At 35.5% G+C, this 19,349-nt stretch overlaps 1 protein-coding gene across 2 annotated transcripts in view; it reads left to right on the top strand.

Annotated features, from left to right (window-relative positions):
• The window catches only part of LOC150106226 (gamma-tubulin complex component 6-like), a 909,633-nt gene that overhangs the window by 791,270 nt on the left and 99,014 nt on the right, over positions 1-19,349 (top strand). For both annotated transcript variants that reach the window (XM_090392253.1, XM_090392252.1), the window contains one exon: positions 2,632-2,793. In XM_090392253.1, the coding sequence (XP_090248379.1) occupies positions 2,632-2,793 (162 nt within the window). The remainder of the gene's footprint in view (positions 1-2,631; positions 2,794-19,349) is intronic.

Here is a 19,349-nt window from a genome sequence, read left to right as displayed (position 1 = left end):
TTCTGATGATGACCTCAATACAGGGGTCGAAACGTCAAGTGTTATTTTATTAATAATTAGTAAAATAATTATTTCAACACGTGTGTTTTGTGTCCCTAAATTCGTAAATATGAATGCTGATCACCGTGTAACCTTAAAAGAAAGTGTTTAGAAAAATGATTTTACAGGGAAGTTTATCCCTAGATTAAGTGTTGTAAAAAGTAATTCGGGAAAATGCCTAATCGAAGAAGAAGCAGTGGAAAAAAAAGATTAAAAAAATAATAATATTGAAGAATTTGAAAGGAGAGAATTTGTTGAGGAACCCATGATAATAAAATGCGAAGTGATCAGCAATGAAACAGCTATCAAAAGGAAAAGCTCCTCGAGTGATGGTGTGTCAGTGAAATTATTGAGAGCAGCTGTGGGGATAAAGTAGTGAATATATTGACTGAAATTTGTCAAAAAGTTTGGAAGAAAATGTACTGGCCTAGTGATTGGAAAACATCAGTATTCATCCCATTTCCAAAAAATCAAATCCCAGAGATTGTGAGAATCACAGACCCATCACTTTAATTTCACATGCAAATAAAGTAATGCTGTTGGAGCCATATGCAAATTGAGAGAAATTTTACAAGAACAGGCAGGCTTTAGGAAAGATAGAGAAACTAGAGACCAAATAGCAAACATGAGCTGGATTATGGAAAGAACAAGAGAATTTCAGAAGAAAGTAATCATCTCTTTTATTGATTATAAGAAAGCTTTTGATTGCGTGAATCACAACAGACTGTGGATTATAATCAAATCAATTGGAATACCTGAACATATAATTCTCTTGATAAGAGAGCTGTATCACAACCAAGAAGCTTCAGTAAAAACAGTCTTTGGAGAAAGAGACAGTGTTCAAGTGGAAAAAGGGGTGTGGCAGGGTTGTGTACCGTTGCCCTACCTTTTTAATATTTAAGTGATTTATAGTAAATATATTATGAAAATGGCTGATTTAGACAAAGAATCAGCTGGAATTAAGATTGGTGGCAGAAAAATAAATAATTTAAGATATGCAGATGATACAACCCTCATAGCACTAACTAAGGATGATCTGGAGTGGTTGATTTGGTTAGTTAAGACAGAAAAAAATAAAACTGGGCTGGACTTAATTTAAACATCAGCAAAACAAAAGCGATGGCTTCTGGCAATTTAAATGAATTTCTAATAGAGGGGGATAAATAGAAATCATTAAAGTTATGATTTACTGGGATCCAGAATCAGAAATAACGGTAAATGTGAAGATGAAGTTAAAAGAAGGATGGTCATGGGGGGGGGGGGGCAATGTTAAACCTGGCAAAAATCATGAAAGATAGAGGTGTGAGTAAAGCCACATAAGTTAGAATTATCAAAGCAATGGTATTTCCAGTTGTGATGTATCGATGTGAAAGCTAGATTATTAAGAAGAAAGACAGAAAGCGAATTGATTCTTTTGAATTATGGGTGTGGAGAAAATTATTAAGAATCCCATGAACACTGCAAGAATGACCAATATGAAGGTTTTAGAGAATGTAAAGACAGAATGCTCCTTGGAGGCGATGATTGCTAAACAGAAATTAATGTACTTTGGACATATTATGCAAGCTGATGAATCATTGAAAAAGGCAGTTATGTTGAGGAAGATTGAGAAAATGAGAAGAGGAACACCACAAAAGAGTTGGATGGACAACATAAAAGAACTTGCTAACTTGAACTTACAATTACTGAGAGAAAGGACAAGAGACCAAGTGGGATGGAGCACCTTTGTTTACAGGATTACCAAGAGTCGAAAATGACTGGAATGCACATAACAACAACATTGTGCTTCTTCAGAATAATGTATGAAACCTCACAGAATGTGACCCACATCAATCTCTTCAGCTATGTCTGGAAAATTCTGTTCCATTCCTATATTCCCTAGATAATTTGCTTTTTGATTATTACATTTTCTTATATCTAGACAATCATTGCACAGCTGACAGCTGGTTATCTTGCATCAGATGATGATATTTATCTGCCACCTGAAGATATTCATAAAAGGTCACATATTTGAACCCACAACTTATTGATTGGAGAGTAGAGATACTATCCATTGGCTCAACCATGCTAAATGGATAGTGCAAAAAAATTGCTTGTCAGCAGAACCCAGTATTCTCAATCGGTTACTCTTTCAAGTAATAAACAGGCTCGAGTTTGCTTAAGTTCAGTTATTAGAAGAAAACTATTGCATTCAAACTGATTTGTCCACTAACAGTTTGCTAGCTCTGTCATCTAACATATTTAAGTACAGGTACCTCTGTGTTTAATCGTTTCATTTGGGCGAAGTATATAAGACACCAACATAAAATGTCAATTTTGAATTTATCTTTTTTTTTTTTGTAAAATTTTATATATTTAAAAAATTATCTCACTTCATTAGACTTTTACTAATTATATTGTGCTACTCTTGTATTCCATTTCTTCCTTCCCTTTACTTAATTATAATCAATACTGCTTGTGACCACTCACAACATATAAGTGGTCACAAAATATGATATGCATTTTGTTTTCATGATTTTGTTTATCGATCTATACTTTGCTACAAATAAATTTATTTATTTCACTTTGAATTTATAATATCATTTTATGTAGACATGAGATGCAGCATTTTACTCGAGTTATGCAATCATACATTTCAAGTCAAGTTCTGCAAGTTACATGGCAGGACTTTCAGATTGTTTTAAAGCAAAAAGTAAAAAGTTTAGATGATCTAAGAGAAGCACATGCTCAGTACATTAAGACAGCTTGCTTTAGGTAAGAGAAATTATTTGATTGGCATCAATATTTTTATTTATTACTATTGTTTCTTTTTTGTAACTCCTACCCACAAAAAAGGTGCCTTTTTTTTTTCTCTCTCTTTTTTGTTAATATTTATATATTTTTTGTATTGTAATTTATTTTCTATATAATATTTGAACCTTGCTCTAACATGAAACTTTTTCACTTCATGCATCCAGTAATTAGCAGGGCATTGGTCTCACCAAGTGATGAAATTCATCTCCCGCCTGTTGGTTGGAGAGTTCATATGCCACCCACTTAGACAACTGCGCTGGAGAATTTAGAGAAATTAATTTTCATTTCTTTACAGATTCTTTCTCATAATTTGATAGAAATAGCAAACCTAATAATGATAGTAAGTACTTCCTGGATTTCTCTTCAGAACATGGACTACTAGAATACCAGGTTTTTTGGGGTTGAAGAGATTATGAACCTGATGCATGGATAGGCTAGATGTGAAAGAAGAAAAAAATTGATCATAGTTGACAAGTAGAATATTGTAAAAAATGAGGGAAGAGTGAAGTGGAAATGAGACAGGATTGCATTCTAGTGGCATTAAAGCTCACCACATTATTCTCATCCCACTTGAAAATGGCAAGGAGATTGTTGTTTAAGGCATTAGTTATAGAGGATCTTGAGGCCTGAATTAACTGAGCATCCAAAATTTTGAGAATGAAATAGAGGAATGGAGTATTGTCATCAGCAAACTTACAAATAGGATGGGTATCAGAGAGAGAGAGAGAAGATCATTAACATATAGGAGGAAAAGTGTAGGTGAAAGTACAAAGCCCTGAGATACTCCAGCATTGATTGAAAAATCTGATGAAAGAAAACTATCCACTGTGATCCACAATGAATGATGAGAGAGGAGGTTAGCTGTCTGCTTACTAAGAGTAAAGGAATACCATAAGGTAGTTAGCCCATCCATATGAGACACCTGTTTGTGATGGAGGGGACCACAAATGATGTGATGGTACTGGCTGTTTTCATTCTTATCCTTTTAATATGCTTTTCTCCCCATATTCTTGACTTTGCTTCTTCTGAGTCTTTTTTTTTTACCATTCTGTCTTCGAGGCAACAATTACTGGAATCCAACACCTTGCCACCATGTTTGCTGTGCAGTGCAACCCATGGACATCCAGAAAGAGGAATCCTGGCTTCTATTTCAGCAAGATAGACAGTCCTGGATGGCCTGGTCAGAATCAGTCTACTGGACTTGCAGGGGTCAGTGCTGTTGCAGTAAATCTCCTTTCCCATGGTTTAGTGATGATGATTTATGGTTTTTTAATGGTGCAGGGACAAAAACCATAGTTTGGGGACAGCACTCATGGATTGCTGTGGTGGCCTTGCCTTTCCACTCCCGAGTACAGTCATTGCTCACTGGAGAGTGAGACCGTATGGTGGGTGGGGAACTTTAGTGCTGAATCAAACTCCTCATGTGAGTGAATAATTATTCATCCTCTTGTTTATCAGGGTCTTTCAATAAACCCCAATCATGGTTCAAAAACCATAGAATCATCCATGATTTTATGATTTTCTATGGGGAACATCCACTTGGGAAAATGTCGATCTTCTTTATCCAGAAGAAGGTTAGAAGCGTCTCCAAAATCTGTAAAGATACTGCATTTAGGTGATATCCTTATTGAAGCAACTACAATAACTTTCAGAATAATGAATTGCAACATCTGTTGGGGGGGGGGGTACCAATTACAGTTATCTACCACAAAACTTTAAACGTTACTAGAGGCATAATATGAGAGTCGTACTTTCTTGATGTTCACAATGAGAAGATCTGCTCTGAACGCAAGTACCAAGAGTGACAGCCATAAGAAAATTCCTTATATATAGGGATGGGCACCTCGTCTCCGCAACATTATCCTTACCTTCAACACACCAAAACCACTAACATCTGTCAAAGCAGGTTATCTCAGCTGCCCAGTTAGGTTCTACACTCCAGACCCTTTGTGCTACTTTAAATATCAGAAGTATTGTCATTCATATACTTCTTCTCATGGCTCTGCATCAGTACCAGTGTGGAAGTAAAGATCATAAGAACAAGGATTGTAAGAGCCAAACAGCAAAATACCCTAATTCTCAGGGAGATCACCCAGCATACTTCTGAGCATGATAAAAGTGGAAGGATGAAAAGGAAATCCAAAAAATAATAATGAAGCAGAGCATCCCATGGTAGGAGGCAAAAGGTAATATACTACAAAAGTAGCACCATCTAGTAAAACAATCCTTTTATGCTGATCATTCAACTGCAAAGAAAATGTCAGTAGGATTGTTGATGCACATGTCAGTCCCTCCTCAGAGCAAAGCAAAGAAGAAATCTATATGGACTCTCTCTCTCCTGCAGATGACATGCCAAAAATGGTCTCACTACATGAAAACCCTCTTGTTAAAAAATAAATAAATAAATAATGGAATATGCACTTTGGAGGATCCAAGATATGCCTTTGGATTCTCTAATTGATGGCCCATTAGCAGATAGCATGCATACCTCTGCTACCCTAGACCGAGTACAATATGACAACATCTTGGACATTTTTCCTGATGAAGAAGAAATGATGGACACTGGCCATCCACAATCTCAAAAATGAAAAAAAAATCCAAGACTAATGAAAACAAAACTTTTCAACATAGGAAGCCATATGATACCACCAAAAATAAATAATGAAAACATTCATGCAATGGAAGTGTTGTGGATTCTGAAAAAACATCGATGATACAAATCTCTCTTGCAGAAGTATATGCCAATATGCATCTACCTTCAGAAAACATACTTGAAATCCAGTAATGATCAATTCCTAAAACATAGTCAGTTTTTACATTTCCCTAAGCCATGGTGGAATACTGATTGCTCAGCAGCCAGGGATGCGCAGAAAAAAGCATGGAGTATCTTCCACAGATACCCAACAACAAACCTAATTGCTTTCAAGCATGCTTGAGCCTGAGCAAGATGCATCCATTGTGAGCCAAAAGTAATTCTGCATCTGATATACATCCTCTATAACAAGATCAACCGACAGCAGAGAAATATGGAATAAAATCTGGAAAATAAAAGACCAGTATATCCTCACCACCACCAACAATAACTCTATCCCTGAACATAATAGATGCACAATTGCCAGCCCAACAGCAACTGCCAACACACGTGTGGAGATATTTGCAGAAACAGCAGTAGTATCATTATCACCCCCCCCCCCCTAAGTTTCATTCCCAGAAATGCAAATCAGAAAAACAGCAAATTTTGTTTTCTTTGAATGATACTGAAGAATTTCACAGGCTGCGCAGAAAACAAGAAATGAAAGCTACTTTGCTTAAATGTTGTCCAACTGTTGTTGGACTAGATAACATCGATTATGAGATGGTAAAACATCTGTTGCCATCAGACATGGGTCAATTGCTGCATCTTTTGATTGGAATTTCTGTGAGGACAGGTTTCTGGATACCTGGTAAAATGCTATTGTTATTGATTTCCGAAACCAAGGAAGTATCCAAAATTACCAGCAAACTATTGTCTAATTGCTCTGACCAGCTGCCTTTGGAAGATTTTGAAAAAAATTTTTAATTCTATCTTTTATGGTTCCTGAAGAGATGCAACCTTTTTTTTCCAGAATGCAATCTGGCTTCCGCAAATATTCTACAACTGATCATGTAGTCTGGTTAATAGTAGATAGTAAAGGTGAAGTGGAAAGGGAAATCAATAACAGAATTCAGGCAGGATGGAAGAATTGGAAAGAAATCTCAGGAATTTTGTGATATAAAAGTTCCAGTGAAATTGAAAGGAAAAAATACAGAACGGTAGTGAGACCTATAATGTTATGTAGATTGGAGACACTGCCTATGAAGAAGTCCAATGAAAGCAAGATCAGTACTACAGAAATGGTTATTCTTCGATGGCTATGTGGAGTAACAAGGAAAGACCAGGTGAGGAATGAACACATCAGAGGTACTCTAAAGGTGACTGCAATTACAAAAAATACAAGAAACACGATTATGATGGTATGGAGATGTAATGAAGCGAAATGAAATATACGGTGGAAGAAGTATCATGATAATAGAAATACAAGTAGGAAGAGGAAGATCAAAGATAATGTAGAGGAAGATCTGAAGGTGAAAAACCTGGACAAAGATGCATTCTACAATAGATACCAGTGGAAAAGACTCAGCTGAAGAGGAAGAAGATTTTGTAGTCTGGTTGGAAGTATCCATTAGCGATGCTTTTTAGAATATGAGCATTTAGTACCAGTTTTCTTTGATATAAAAAAAAAAAAAAACATACAACACTGCTTTGGAGATTCAGAACAATGAAAGACCCACACAATTTTAGTCTCAGAGAGAATCTTCTTTTTTATCCAACCGAATCTTGTATGTCCAAGTGGGAACTGCTTTCTCCCATCCCTGTACTAAAGAAGAGGAAGTCCCAAAAGTTTCAGTTTTACGTGTCATGCTTTTTGGAAGAGTTATTCAATAACTGAGCACCTTCCTACAATTGTAATGCCCTTTATGTGGATGACTTTGCTATCTCCTGTCATTCATGTAATATGAGAGTAAGAGAAGCTGTCATAGAAAGATAACTGCAGCAAATCATTGACCATCTTTAAAAATGGATGCTTGAAAATGGGTTGAGATCTTTCCAGCAGAAGCCAGTTTTTGTGCATTTTTGCCACAGATGTGGTCTACTTCCTGTCCCAGAACTTAGACAGTTCAAACTTTAATCTCATTTGAACTAGAGGCCAAGTTCTTAGGGCTCATATTTGATTATAAACTCACATTCCTGCCTCCCTCTATACATTAGTTGCCAGATAAGTTCACTGCTGGAGAACAACAAACATCCTTTGCACTGTATTGTCTACCTCTTTGGATGCTGACAGATGTTCTTTGCTTCGATTGTACATGGCGCTGATTAGATCAAAACTTGATTATCAGTCACAAGTCTATGCTTCTGCCAGATGGTTAATAAGATCTAACCCTGCAATGGCTAGACCTTATTCACCATCAAACCATAAGAATAGCAGCTGGAGGAGCATTTTCAACTTCGCTGATCTTTAGCCTGTACATTGAAGCAAATGAACTACCATTATCTCTTTGATGCCAACAGCTGTTGACATCAAAGAGATAATGGTAGTTCATTTGTTTGCTGTTATATGCTACAAAAATAAAATTCCAGCCAGACCATCCCTCATTGCCAACTGTTGAAGTTGGAGAATCTGTACAATGCCCATCAGACTGCCATTTTATTCACAAACCCTTTGGTTTGTGAATAAAAAAGCTCTCTTACACTCTAGATATTGCATTAGACCACATAGCACAGATGCCATGAAATACACTTCCACTATGTCATTCAAATGCACTACCATGTAGCTTTTCCTTTTGCCTGCTACTCAAATTCTCTATCCCTCATGTGGTCTGCAAACAGATCTTTCAGGCTCATAGAATTGAATATTCTGATATTATGTCTGCCTACACTGATGGTTCAAAATCAGAAGACGTAGTGGGATCTTCTTCTGTCTTCCCATAATTTGCTGAGATCGATCTCACTAGAATGCAACAAGTTAAAAGCCGAGTTGTATGGTATAGTGGTAGCATTAAACCACATAAGACTGCATTGCTATCAAAGGTGCATAATATATCTTCAGATTCTCTACATGGATCAAGGTAAATCCTTGGTTCTAATCGTTTCCCTAGTCAGCTTTTTTCTCAAGCATCCATTATCTTCCTGTTCCATACACAGATTACTTGTAGACTATCAGACACAAACTTTTATCTCAGTGGTAGACATTATGGAATAGAGAGAGAGAGAGATACACACACAGATAATAAGATCTATCGAATTAATCCTGAAATTAAATTGTGGCAGTCTACTCTGCACAGGATCTGTGAAGAGGAAGTTGTTCTTGCTTGGCATGTCAATGATCTCATGCCATCACCTCTTATTGAGAGGTGATGGCATGACTGTGTGGAATTCTGTAATGCCAAACTAACCACCAGTCATATTTTAATTGAATCCTCATTTTGTCAATGAGTGAAATGATTAATATAACAAATATGGTTGCATTAATTTACCAAAGATCTGGGAGAAAGTCATTCTTAGACCAGATAATTGGACTTCTCCAAATAGTTAACTTTATAGTTATCTGACCTAGAGAAGGCATCTTGTTAAATCATTTTTTTATTTCAGTTGCATTTGAATTGTTTCCAATGCTTTGAGTATCTTCTGCTTGTCACAGTTTATTTTTTGTACTCTGAAAATGCTGGTTAGAAATCCAGTGAAATATTAGGAAGTTTTAGTGAATTAATTCAATTTTTTTTTGTTTGTTGGTGTTATTAATACTGTGTGTTGACACTGTATGTTAATACAGTGCATCATTGTTTATCTTATATAAATTATATATGCATATTAATTTTACATACACACATTAGTGACATTAAACACAAAAACACAACATGCCAGATATGAACATGTGCCTTGGAAATATCAACAGCACTTGAATTTCTCCAAACTTTTTCACGGCCTATGTCTAAAGGTGGGTGAGGTTGGCCGGGTCTGCTGTAGAGCAAGAATGACAGAATCCATATTGGTGATCATTAAGTAATTGGTGAGTCTCCAAGTTTTAATTCATATGAAAACACAAGGAAATAAGTAAATAATATTTATTTATTATTATTATTATTGCGTGATACCTCCAGGGAGTCCAAAGACTCATTGAGGAAGGGCACCTACTCTACAACTCTCCGTCTCCACCACTCAATCCACCAACTACAGTGATCTCCAACTACCATTATCATCTATACCAACGCCATCTACCACCTACCACCACCACTAGTATTTTCACCGACAGTCACAAACATCGATGCCCATGCTTGGATTCGAACCTGCAGCCTTTTGGCTGGAGAGCAGATACGCTAACCACTCGGCCAATCAAGCCAGCATTTAAAGCCATATATTTCAGCCTGAATATTACAGGCCATCATTAGTGGCAGTGATAGTTAATTACAAAGTAGGACATGAACAGTGGATTGATTTGAAACAGTAAGAGCTGCATGCTGTGATACATAAAACAACTCAATAGTATAATTGAGAAAACATATTATTAATTATTAACTGTATTAAAAAAATTAATAAAAAATAAATAAATAAACTTTAGTGATGTGTGATTAGAATAAGCCTCTCCCATGTCTTAGATAGTGAGAGGCAGTCATTCCAATTTAAGCTTGGACAGTGAAGTAAACGTGTTTCAGACCATAGGATATTGTTGTCTGTATCTATTTCATGCTGTGACAAGCCATATTGTCTGCAGTGTTCATGTTCTACCTTGTAATTAATTATTGTTGCCACTGATAATGGCCTAATATTTAGGCTGAAATATATGGCTTTGAATGAATATTATTTACTTATTTCCTTGTGTTTTCATGTGAATTAAAGAAATCTCATGGCACAAGTATCTCTTAAAGAACAAGTCTCCAAGTAGTGTAGCAGTTGACTGTGATTTTTGAGTTTTGCAGTCCCACCAGTAGTGATAGTTTGATGGTTATTTTTATCTCTTTGTTTTTGGAACTGGCTGGATAAAAGCTTGCTTCCAAGCTGATGGTTAGATGTTGGATGTGTGTGTGACAGTTTGAAGAAGCAAATACAAGAGTTATGTTAGTTCTGGAAAAAACTTTTAGTACAATTGGAAGAGTACCATGAGATTCAGGAGACTGATTAGTATCAAGGCTATTGAGTATTTTTCTGATATTCTTCTAGTGAAAGATCAGAGGAGGCTTAGTTCACAAAATAGTTGGAGAAGATTTACCTTATTCATCTATACAACAGTTGATTAGAGAGGGGGGGGGTGAAGAGGACTGGTGCCAAAAAGTCTGCCTTATCTTTAGGAGATGTTACCATACCATCAGGATGCATGAGAACGGTGATAATATGGAAGGACAGAAGTCGCATCCCACAACCTTTGTGAGTAGCCAGAAGGCTTAACTGTCATCTGTGCAAGAGGTAAGCTTAGTGCATTTCACCCTTACAAAGTTTGCTTTAGATTTTTTTTTTTTTATAGTTATGTTACAAGCTGTAGTGTAAGTTGAGTGATAAACTTGAGTTTTTTGACATTTCGACCTTCATATCAAGGTCACCATTTAGAGTACACACATACAGTATACTAAAGTCACACTAATTTGGCCAACCATTAACATTACTGGCCTGACCTATGGTGGCAGGAAGGGGGGACTACATTAAAGCTAAAGAAGAATATCTCAGAATATTTCAGAGGTATCAAAGGAAATTTCTGAAAGATAAACCACCAGACTCATCATAGAAAAAAATTGATGCTTCTGTATACACTGAAAGCATATTTAGCTTACTAAATGATCCTGATACATCAGATGACATACTGAACATTTTTCCAGATGAAGATATGGACACTGGCCATCCATACTTCCCTAAATGAACAGATAAACACAGGTAACCCTCGTATAATGCGGTACTTATACAACGCGGTTTCGATATAATACAGTCTACAAATTGTAGTACCCCTTGTTCAGTGCGGTTTTGATATAACGTGGTCTACAAATTTTAGCAACCTTTTATCTTTTCATATATTTTTCACCACGCTACTTAGAAATCAAATTTTATCTTCGTAAAATTTATGTCTGCCCATATGGCACATGTAGTTAAAAGCAGCGAATTTATATTTAGGGAAATGTCCTTTAGAATGCATGTATGCAACAGTTGTGTTACCATAAACTCAAAAATCACAGTCAACTGCTACGCTACTTGGAGACTTGTTCTTTAAGAGATACTTGTGCCATGAGATTTCTTTAATTCACATGAAAACACAAGGAAATAAGTAAATAATATTCATTGAAAATTGTCTTTGTTTTCTGCCAGAAAGCACATTAAAAATCATAAGTGTGTTAATCTCATGCGGAGCACTTTATTTTTTGGTGAGTTACATACAATATGTAATGCGTTTCTTTATGTAAAAAATTTATTTGTATAGTAGAATAGATTTAGTTTAATCCTTTATCGAAGTGTAAGCAAACAAAGTTTGCACCTGAAAATATCTTCAGGACTAAGGTAAGGTGGTGCAACTCCGAGCAAAGGTGGACCAAGCTCTCATCACTCCTTGTCTCAGTATCTCCCATAATGCAAAGCACATCTCCTTGCAGACATATATACTGCTATGCATTAAGGGAACAGCCACTACCCAGACTGGTTTCGACCTTTATTGAGATCTCGTCAGTGGGAGGCAGACCCAAATGTGGAGATACTAAGCCAGAAGATAGGAGAGGTCATATTTACCTATACAAGTTGCCAACAGGTGTACCCCCTTATTATTGAAATACTCTGGATTTAGAGAAAGATATTGGAAGTTTATTTTGCACTTGGTTAGACTATAATAAATTTAGTTTAATCATTTATCCAAGTGTAAGCAAACAAAGTTTGCACCTGAAAATATCTTCAGGACTGAGGTAAGGTTGTGCAACACCAGGCAACTCCGAGCAAAGGTGGACCAAGCTCTCATCACCCCTTGTCTGCCTCCCACTGACGAGACCTCAATAAAGGTTGAAACCAGTCTGGGTAGTGGCCCTTCCCTTAATGCATAGCAGTATACATGTTTGCAAGGAGATGTGCTTTGCATTATGGGAGATACTGAGACAAGGAGTGATGAGAGCTTGGTTCACCTTTGCTTGGAGTTGCCTGGTGTTGCACCACCTTACCTCAGTCCAGAAGATATTTTCAGGTGCAAACTTTGTTTGCTTACACTTGGATAAACAATTAAACTAAATTTATTATAGTCTAACCAAGTACAAAATAAACTTCCAACATCTTTCTCTAAATCTAGAGTATTTCAATAATAAGGTGGTACACCTGTTGGCAACTTGTGTAGGTAAATATGACCTCTCCTATTGCTTTTGCTTTAGTAGCTCCACGTTTGGGTCTGCCTCCCACTGACGAGACCTCAATAAAGGTTGAAACCGGTCTGGGTAGTGGGCCTTCCTTTAATTCATAGCAGTATACATGTCTGCACAGAGATGTGCTTTGCATTATGGGAGATACTGAGACAAGGAGTGATGATAGCTTGGCCCACCTTTGCTCAGAGTTGCCTGGTGTTTCACCACCTTACCTCAGTCCTGAAGATATTTTCAGGTGCAAACTTTATTTGCTTACACTTGGATAAAGGATTAAACTAAATTTATTATAGTCTAACCAAGTGCAAAATAAACTTCCAACCACCAAAATAATTTTATAGTAATGGCCACTTAGAGGGATTTTGAGATATGGTTGAAAACAAACTTAGTAAATTAATTGATGGAGAAATAGATTTAAATGAGGAGGAACTGGTAAAATTAATAGATGACATCGAATCAAATGGCGAGGAAAGGAAAGTTCTGCCAAAGATTCTGATTGTGATGAATCCGTTAAAAAAATTCCGTTTGAAGAAATTAGCAGAAGGATTGGACTTAGCAAGAAAGTTAGGAAGTTATTTTTATAGTGTGTATTTGTTTCATAGTTTATATGTTTATGTATAAACATATTAAATACAAAATTAATAACGGAATAACTCACGTAAAAAGATTATTTAATTTTCACCTGCTTGTCACAGGCATCTTCAGTACATTTAATCTAAAATTAAATAATAATAAATGACAATTCCAAAAAGCACCACCTAAGTATCTAATATAAGATAACTAAAAAAAAGTCAATAAATTTCCTAACTTAAAAAAAAAAAAAAAAATTATATATCCAATAAAAAGTTAGGAAACATTAGCTGGTTTGTAAAGTTCTATCTCCCATAAAGGGGATAGATGTAAACCATCGGATCTGTTTAAGTTAGGAGAGTGAAGTAAAGTTTCACATGTTTCTTTATAAAGCCATTTCATGAGGAACTGATTTTTGTGAATGACTTGTATTTTACCAATGAACTCTATGTCTAGTGATGAATGGTATTTTCTGCAATTCCAGACTGTTGAGGTTCAAGGTATTGAATATAAGACTGGTGTTCTTCTAGCCGTATAGAGGTAGATCTTCCTGTTTGTCCGAATTAAGATAATCCACAAGAGCAAGGAATCTGGTAGACAACTGGATAATTAAGATGCGGAAGTTTGTCCTTGGGAGAAGTGAGAAAGGTGGAGATTTTTCTGAACGGTCGAAAGGCAACAAAAATATTCAGTGGTCTTAAAACTTTGCTATACATTCACTAATGCCTTCTACATAAGGGATAGGATGTACGTTATTTCTTCTGTATTTGAAGAGGAAGACATATTAAAACTACTCAAAGCTCTTTTGATGAAGGAATTCTTATATATATTAGATAGAAAGGAAGAAATAATATATATTGCAGTTCTTTCTGTAATAGATCGTCTGAAGAACAAAAGGAGTGGGCCCGATGAACCAGTGTTTTAATAGTTCCTGCCTTTTGACTGGGATGGTGATGAGATTCAGCATGGATATAATGGCCTGTATGAGTCTTCTTTCTATAGACTGAGAAATGTAGGTTAACATCTGGTTGGCGAATAATTAAAATATCTAAAAAGGCTAACTGCTTATTTGCTTCTACTTCTAGGGTAAACTGGATCCTTGGGCGAAGTGCATTCAACTTAGAGAGAAACTGTTCAAGTTCATCAGAAGAGCCATTCCATATAGCAAAAATGTGATTGACATATATGAACCAATGAGTAGGTCTGGGAGAAATGTTGTTCAAAGTGTTCCATAAAGAAGGTGGCGATAGCAGGAGAAAGAGGATTGCCCATTGCTGTTCCTTCAATTTGTTGATACAACTTATTTTTAAAGGAAAAATAACCAGAATGTATTACATAATCAAATATTTTTACAATATCTGAAGGAAATTCCTGTTGCAGTAATTCAATGCTTTCAGATAATAAATTTATTATTTAGGAAATTTATTGACTTTTTGGTTATCTTACATTAGCAATTTAGGTGGCACTTTTCGGAATTGTCAGTTATTGTTTAATTTTAGCTTAAAATGTACTGAAGATGCCTGTGACACGCAGGCGAAAATTAGACAATCTTTTTACGTGAGTTTTTCTGTTATTAATTTTGTATTTATATGTCTGCTCACAGTATTCCCTTATTAAAACTTATTTCAAGACTTTACCGAGGGTCTACTTCCAAACAATGTGCTAGATACGGTAATGTATTGGTAAAGAAGGCAGAATTAACAGAATAATTTTGCTAAAGCATTGTAAGATGGCTCAGGTTATTCCTACCTGTTGTAAAATAAAAGTAACTAGTAAGTCTCTTTTAAATTATCAGCTACACGAAGCTAAAAAATCTCTAGCCCTCTTAAATAGAGAAATTATGGACATTAAGAATGCTCTAGAATCTGTTTTAATGGCTGAAACTTTTAACACTATATTGCGCATATCTTTGAATTCTTACCTAAAGGTTTTTAATGATTCTCGTGATAAGTTAAAATGCAAGTTTGAATCACTGGTCAGCCTGCCTAGATCCAGTACTAATGTTAGTGATACAGATAAAGTAGTTATCAATGTTTCTGGATGTCCACTAACAGACAATGAACTTTTTGTTTTATCAAGAGGACATGATTTTGGCGTTGCGCCGAATAGGTATCGCTGATGGATTTTTGTTTCATAGCATGGACAGAGGTATTTGATCCTTATCCCAAAAAACAGCCAACAGGGTACATTTTGAATGTGCGAAAAATCTTTTTAATTCCAAGCCTCCTCGTCCTAATCTATCTTACTCTGAATTTAAAGCACTGAAATCACTGAATAATAATAATAATTTAATTATTAAGAAAACTGACAAAGGGAAGGCTGTAGTCATTCAAGACTGGAAGGAATATGACAGAAAAATGTCTCTATCACTCCGTGACTATTCAACTTATAGGCCTCTTACATCGGATCCTACCAGGAGTCAATTGAAAAGACTTAATTATCTTATAGATAATGTATCTACATGGGATGAAGATCAAAAGAAAAAACTTAAAACCTTCTTCGGTCGTCCACCTAGATTGTATGGTCTTCCAAAAGTTCATAAACCAGGCGATCCGTTGAGGCCAGTTGTAGATTGTATAGGTTGTCCCACTTACAAAATTTTTATCAAATTTACTCACTTCTTCAACTAGAAGAACTGATACTTATATAAAAAATACTTTGGATTTCAAAAATAAAGTTTCAGATCTTCATTTGGACCTTTCAGATATCATGATCAGTTTAGATGTTGTTTCTTTATTTACAAATGTTCATTTATCTGAAAGCATTGAATTACTTAAACAGGAATTTCCTTCAGACGTAAAAATATTTGATTTTGTAATACATTCTAGTTATTTTTCCTTTAAAAATAAGTTGTATCAACAAATTGAAGGAACAGCAATGGGCAATCCTCTTTCTCCTGCTATTGCCATCTTCTTTATGGAACACTTTGAACAACATTTCTCCCAGACCTACTCATTGGTTCATATATGTCAATGACATTTTTGCTATATGGAATGGCTCTTCTGATGAACTTGAACAGTTTCTCTCTAAGTTGAATGCACTTCGCCCAAGGATCCAGTTTACCCTAGAAGTAGAAGCAAATAAGCAGTTAGCCTTTTTAGATATTTTAATTATTCGCCAACCAGATGTTAACCTACATTTCTCAGTCTATAGAAAGAAGACTCATACAGGCCATTATATCCATGCTGAATCTCATCACCATCCCAGTCAAAAGGCAGGAACTATTAAAACACTGGTTCATCGGGCCCACTCCTTTTGTTCTTCAGACGATCTATTACAGAAAGAACTGCAATATATTATTTCTTCCTTTCTATCTAATGGATATAAGAATTCCTTCATCAAAAGAGCTTTGAGTAATTTTAATGTCTTCTTCAAATACAGAAGAAAAAATGCACATTCCTATCCCTTATATACAAGGCATTAGTGAACGTATAGCAAAAGTTTTAAGACCACTGAATATTTTTGTTGCCTTTCGACCGTTCAGAAAAATCTCCACCTTTCTCACTTCTCCTGAGGACAAACTTCCACATCTTAATTATTCAGGTGTCTACCAGATTCCTTGCTCTTGTGGATTATCTTATTTCAGACAAACAAGAAGATCTACCTCTATTTGGCTAGAAGAACACCTGTCTTATATTCAATACCCTGAACCTGAACAGTCTGGACTTGCAGAACATGCCATTCATCACTAGACATAGAGTTCACTGGAAAAAGTCAAGAGTCTCCTTCACAAAAGTCAGTTCCTCATGGAACGGCTTTATAAAGAAACATGTGAAACTTTACTTCACTCTCCTAACTTAAACAGATCCGGTGGTTTACATCTATCCCCTTTATGGGAGATAGTACTTTATAAATCAACTAATCTTTCCTAACTTTTTATTCTATATATATAGAATAATTTTGTTTTGTTTAGAATAATATTTTGTTTTGTTTTTGTTTTGTTTTTTTTTAGTTAGGAAATTTATTGACATTGTTAGTTATCTTACATTAGCTACTTAGTTGCCGCTTTTTGGAATTGTCAGTTATTGCTTTAATTTTAGCTTAAAATGTACTTTAGATGCCTGTGACACGCAGCCGAAAATTAAATAATCTTTCTACGTGAATTTTTCCGTTATTAATTTTGTATTTATGTCTGGTCACAGTATTCCCTTATTAAAACATATAAACATAGTATATATGTTTTCTTAAATTACCTGAATTAAATAAAAGTATATTTTTGTTTGGTATGTCATTGTTGTTTATATAATTTTAAAAAAAATATTATTTCTGAACATAACCCTACTTTTTCTGTGTGATCTGAGTCTCCCATAATGCAGCATTTCTATGGAACCTAACTTCTGCATTATGGGAGGCTTACTTATATAAGCGATCATTCTGCTGTACTTTGCATTGTGTGCTCACAGGAATTGTGCTTTCTCTTGTTATGAGAGAGAGAGCATGATTCCACATGCATTCTCCACATGGACAGTCATGCATGGCTGTCCATGTGGAGAATGGAGCAGTTTACCGAAATACTTTTCCCATCTCGCAAAATTTAATGCTGAAGCAGCCAGCCAAACACACATTAATGAAGCAGTCACATATCGAACAGATTGTATTATACAGACAGCAAAAATAGCAATTCCAAAAACATCATTTTGATTTCCACTCTATCCAAAACCTTAGTGGAACCCTGAGTACTAAGTGGCCAAAAAAAAAAAGAGATTGAGACAGAGAGTGGAGTGTATTTCATATATACCCTACCACATCAAATCTCATAGCTTTCAAATGTGCTCAGGCCAAACCATGTTACATTAGATGTAAGAGTCAAAAGCAGTGTAGGATCCAATTTTCTTCATCTCTAATCAAGCAACAAGTTCAAAAATTGTATGATAACATCCAAAAAAAGAAAAGTGAATATAGAACCCATCATTTGTTCTACCTTGAATCATAATGGATGTGTTGTTGCTAAACCCAAACCCATTGCTGACATTTTGCCAGAACATTTAACTATAATCTTAGCATCAGCTTCTTATACTCCTGAATTTTGTTTCTCTTGTTCCCGAAGGAACAAGAGAAACAATGGCTAAATTTTTTTACAAATGGGCTAGAGCAGTACAGTCAGACATTCATTATGGAGGAACTAAAAGATCACTTTTCTTTAGTGTTACACAGTGATCGTCATTCATTTCAGACAAATTATGGAGACTATAACCGTGTTAGAAATAATTACTTTAATTTCCTGATGTTTTGCCCTTCATATTAAGGTCATCATCTGGAGTATACACACATATATATACAGAGACAAGCTATATTATATTTCAAACAGTATGCCAAAGAGACAATGATTTGATCAACGTTTATTCTATTGGCCTGACCTCTAGTGAAAAATAAATTATTAAAAATGATGTAGTTATTTTTTTATTTCATTTTTTTTTTTTTTTCCACTAGAGTTTAGGCCAGTAGAATAACCATTGATCAAATCATTGTCTCTTTGGCATACTATTTGAAATGTAATATAGCTTGTCTCTGTATATATATGTGTATACTCCAATGATGACCTTAATATTATTATTATTATTATTATTATTATTATTATTACTTGACACCTCCAGGAGTCCAAAGATTCATCGAGGGAGGGCGCCTATTTTACAACTCTGTCTCCACAACTCATTCCACCAACTACTACAAACAGCAACTACCATCATCTACACCAATACCATCTACCGCCCACCACCACCACCACTTTTTTCAAACAATCGCAAACATCCATGCCCACGGTGGGATTCGAACCCACAGCCTTTTGGCTGGAGAGCGGATACGCTAACCACTCGGCCAACCAGGCCAGCTTCATAATAATAATAATAATAATAATATGAAGGTCGAAACATTGAGAAATTAAAATAATTATTTCTAACATGATTGTAGTCTCCATAATTTGTCTGAAATGAAATAAAAGATCACTGCTACTCTCTCTCTCATCCTAGTACAGTAAGGCCTGATGACATACATGATAAGATTCCAATACATCTTCCATCACCTTCTCTAACTATACAACACAACATGTACAGAGA

Source organism: Typopeltis vanoorti, chromosome 5 (assembly GCF_054136105.1).
Source record: "Typopeltis vanoorti isolate ZY-2024b chromosome 5, IOZ_Tvanoo_1.0, whole genome shotgun sequence".
In the NCBI taxonomy this organism is placed as follows: domain Eukaryota; kingdom Metazoa; phylum Arthropoda; class Arachnida; order Uropygi; family Thelyphonidae; genus Typopeltis; species Typopeltis vanoorti.
This window is presented reverse-complemented; position numbering and strand designations above follow the sequence as displayed.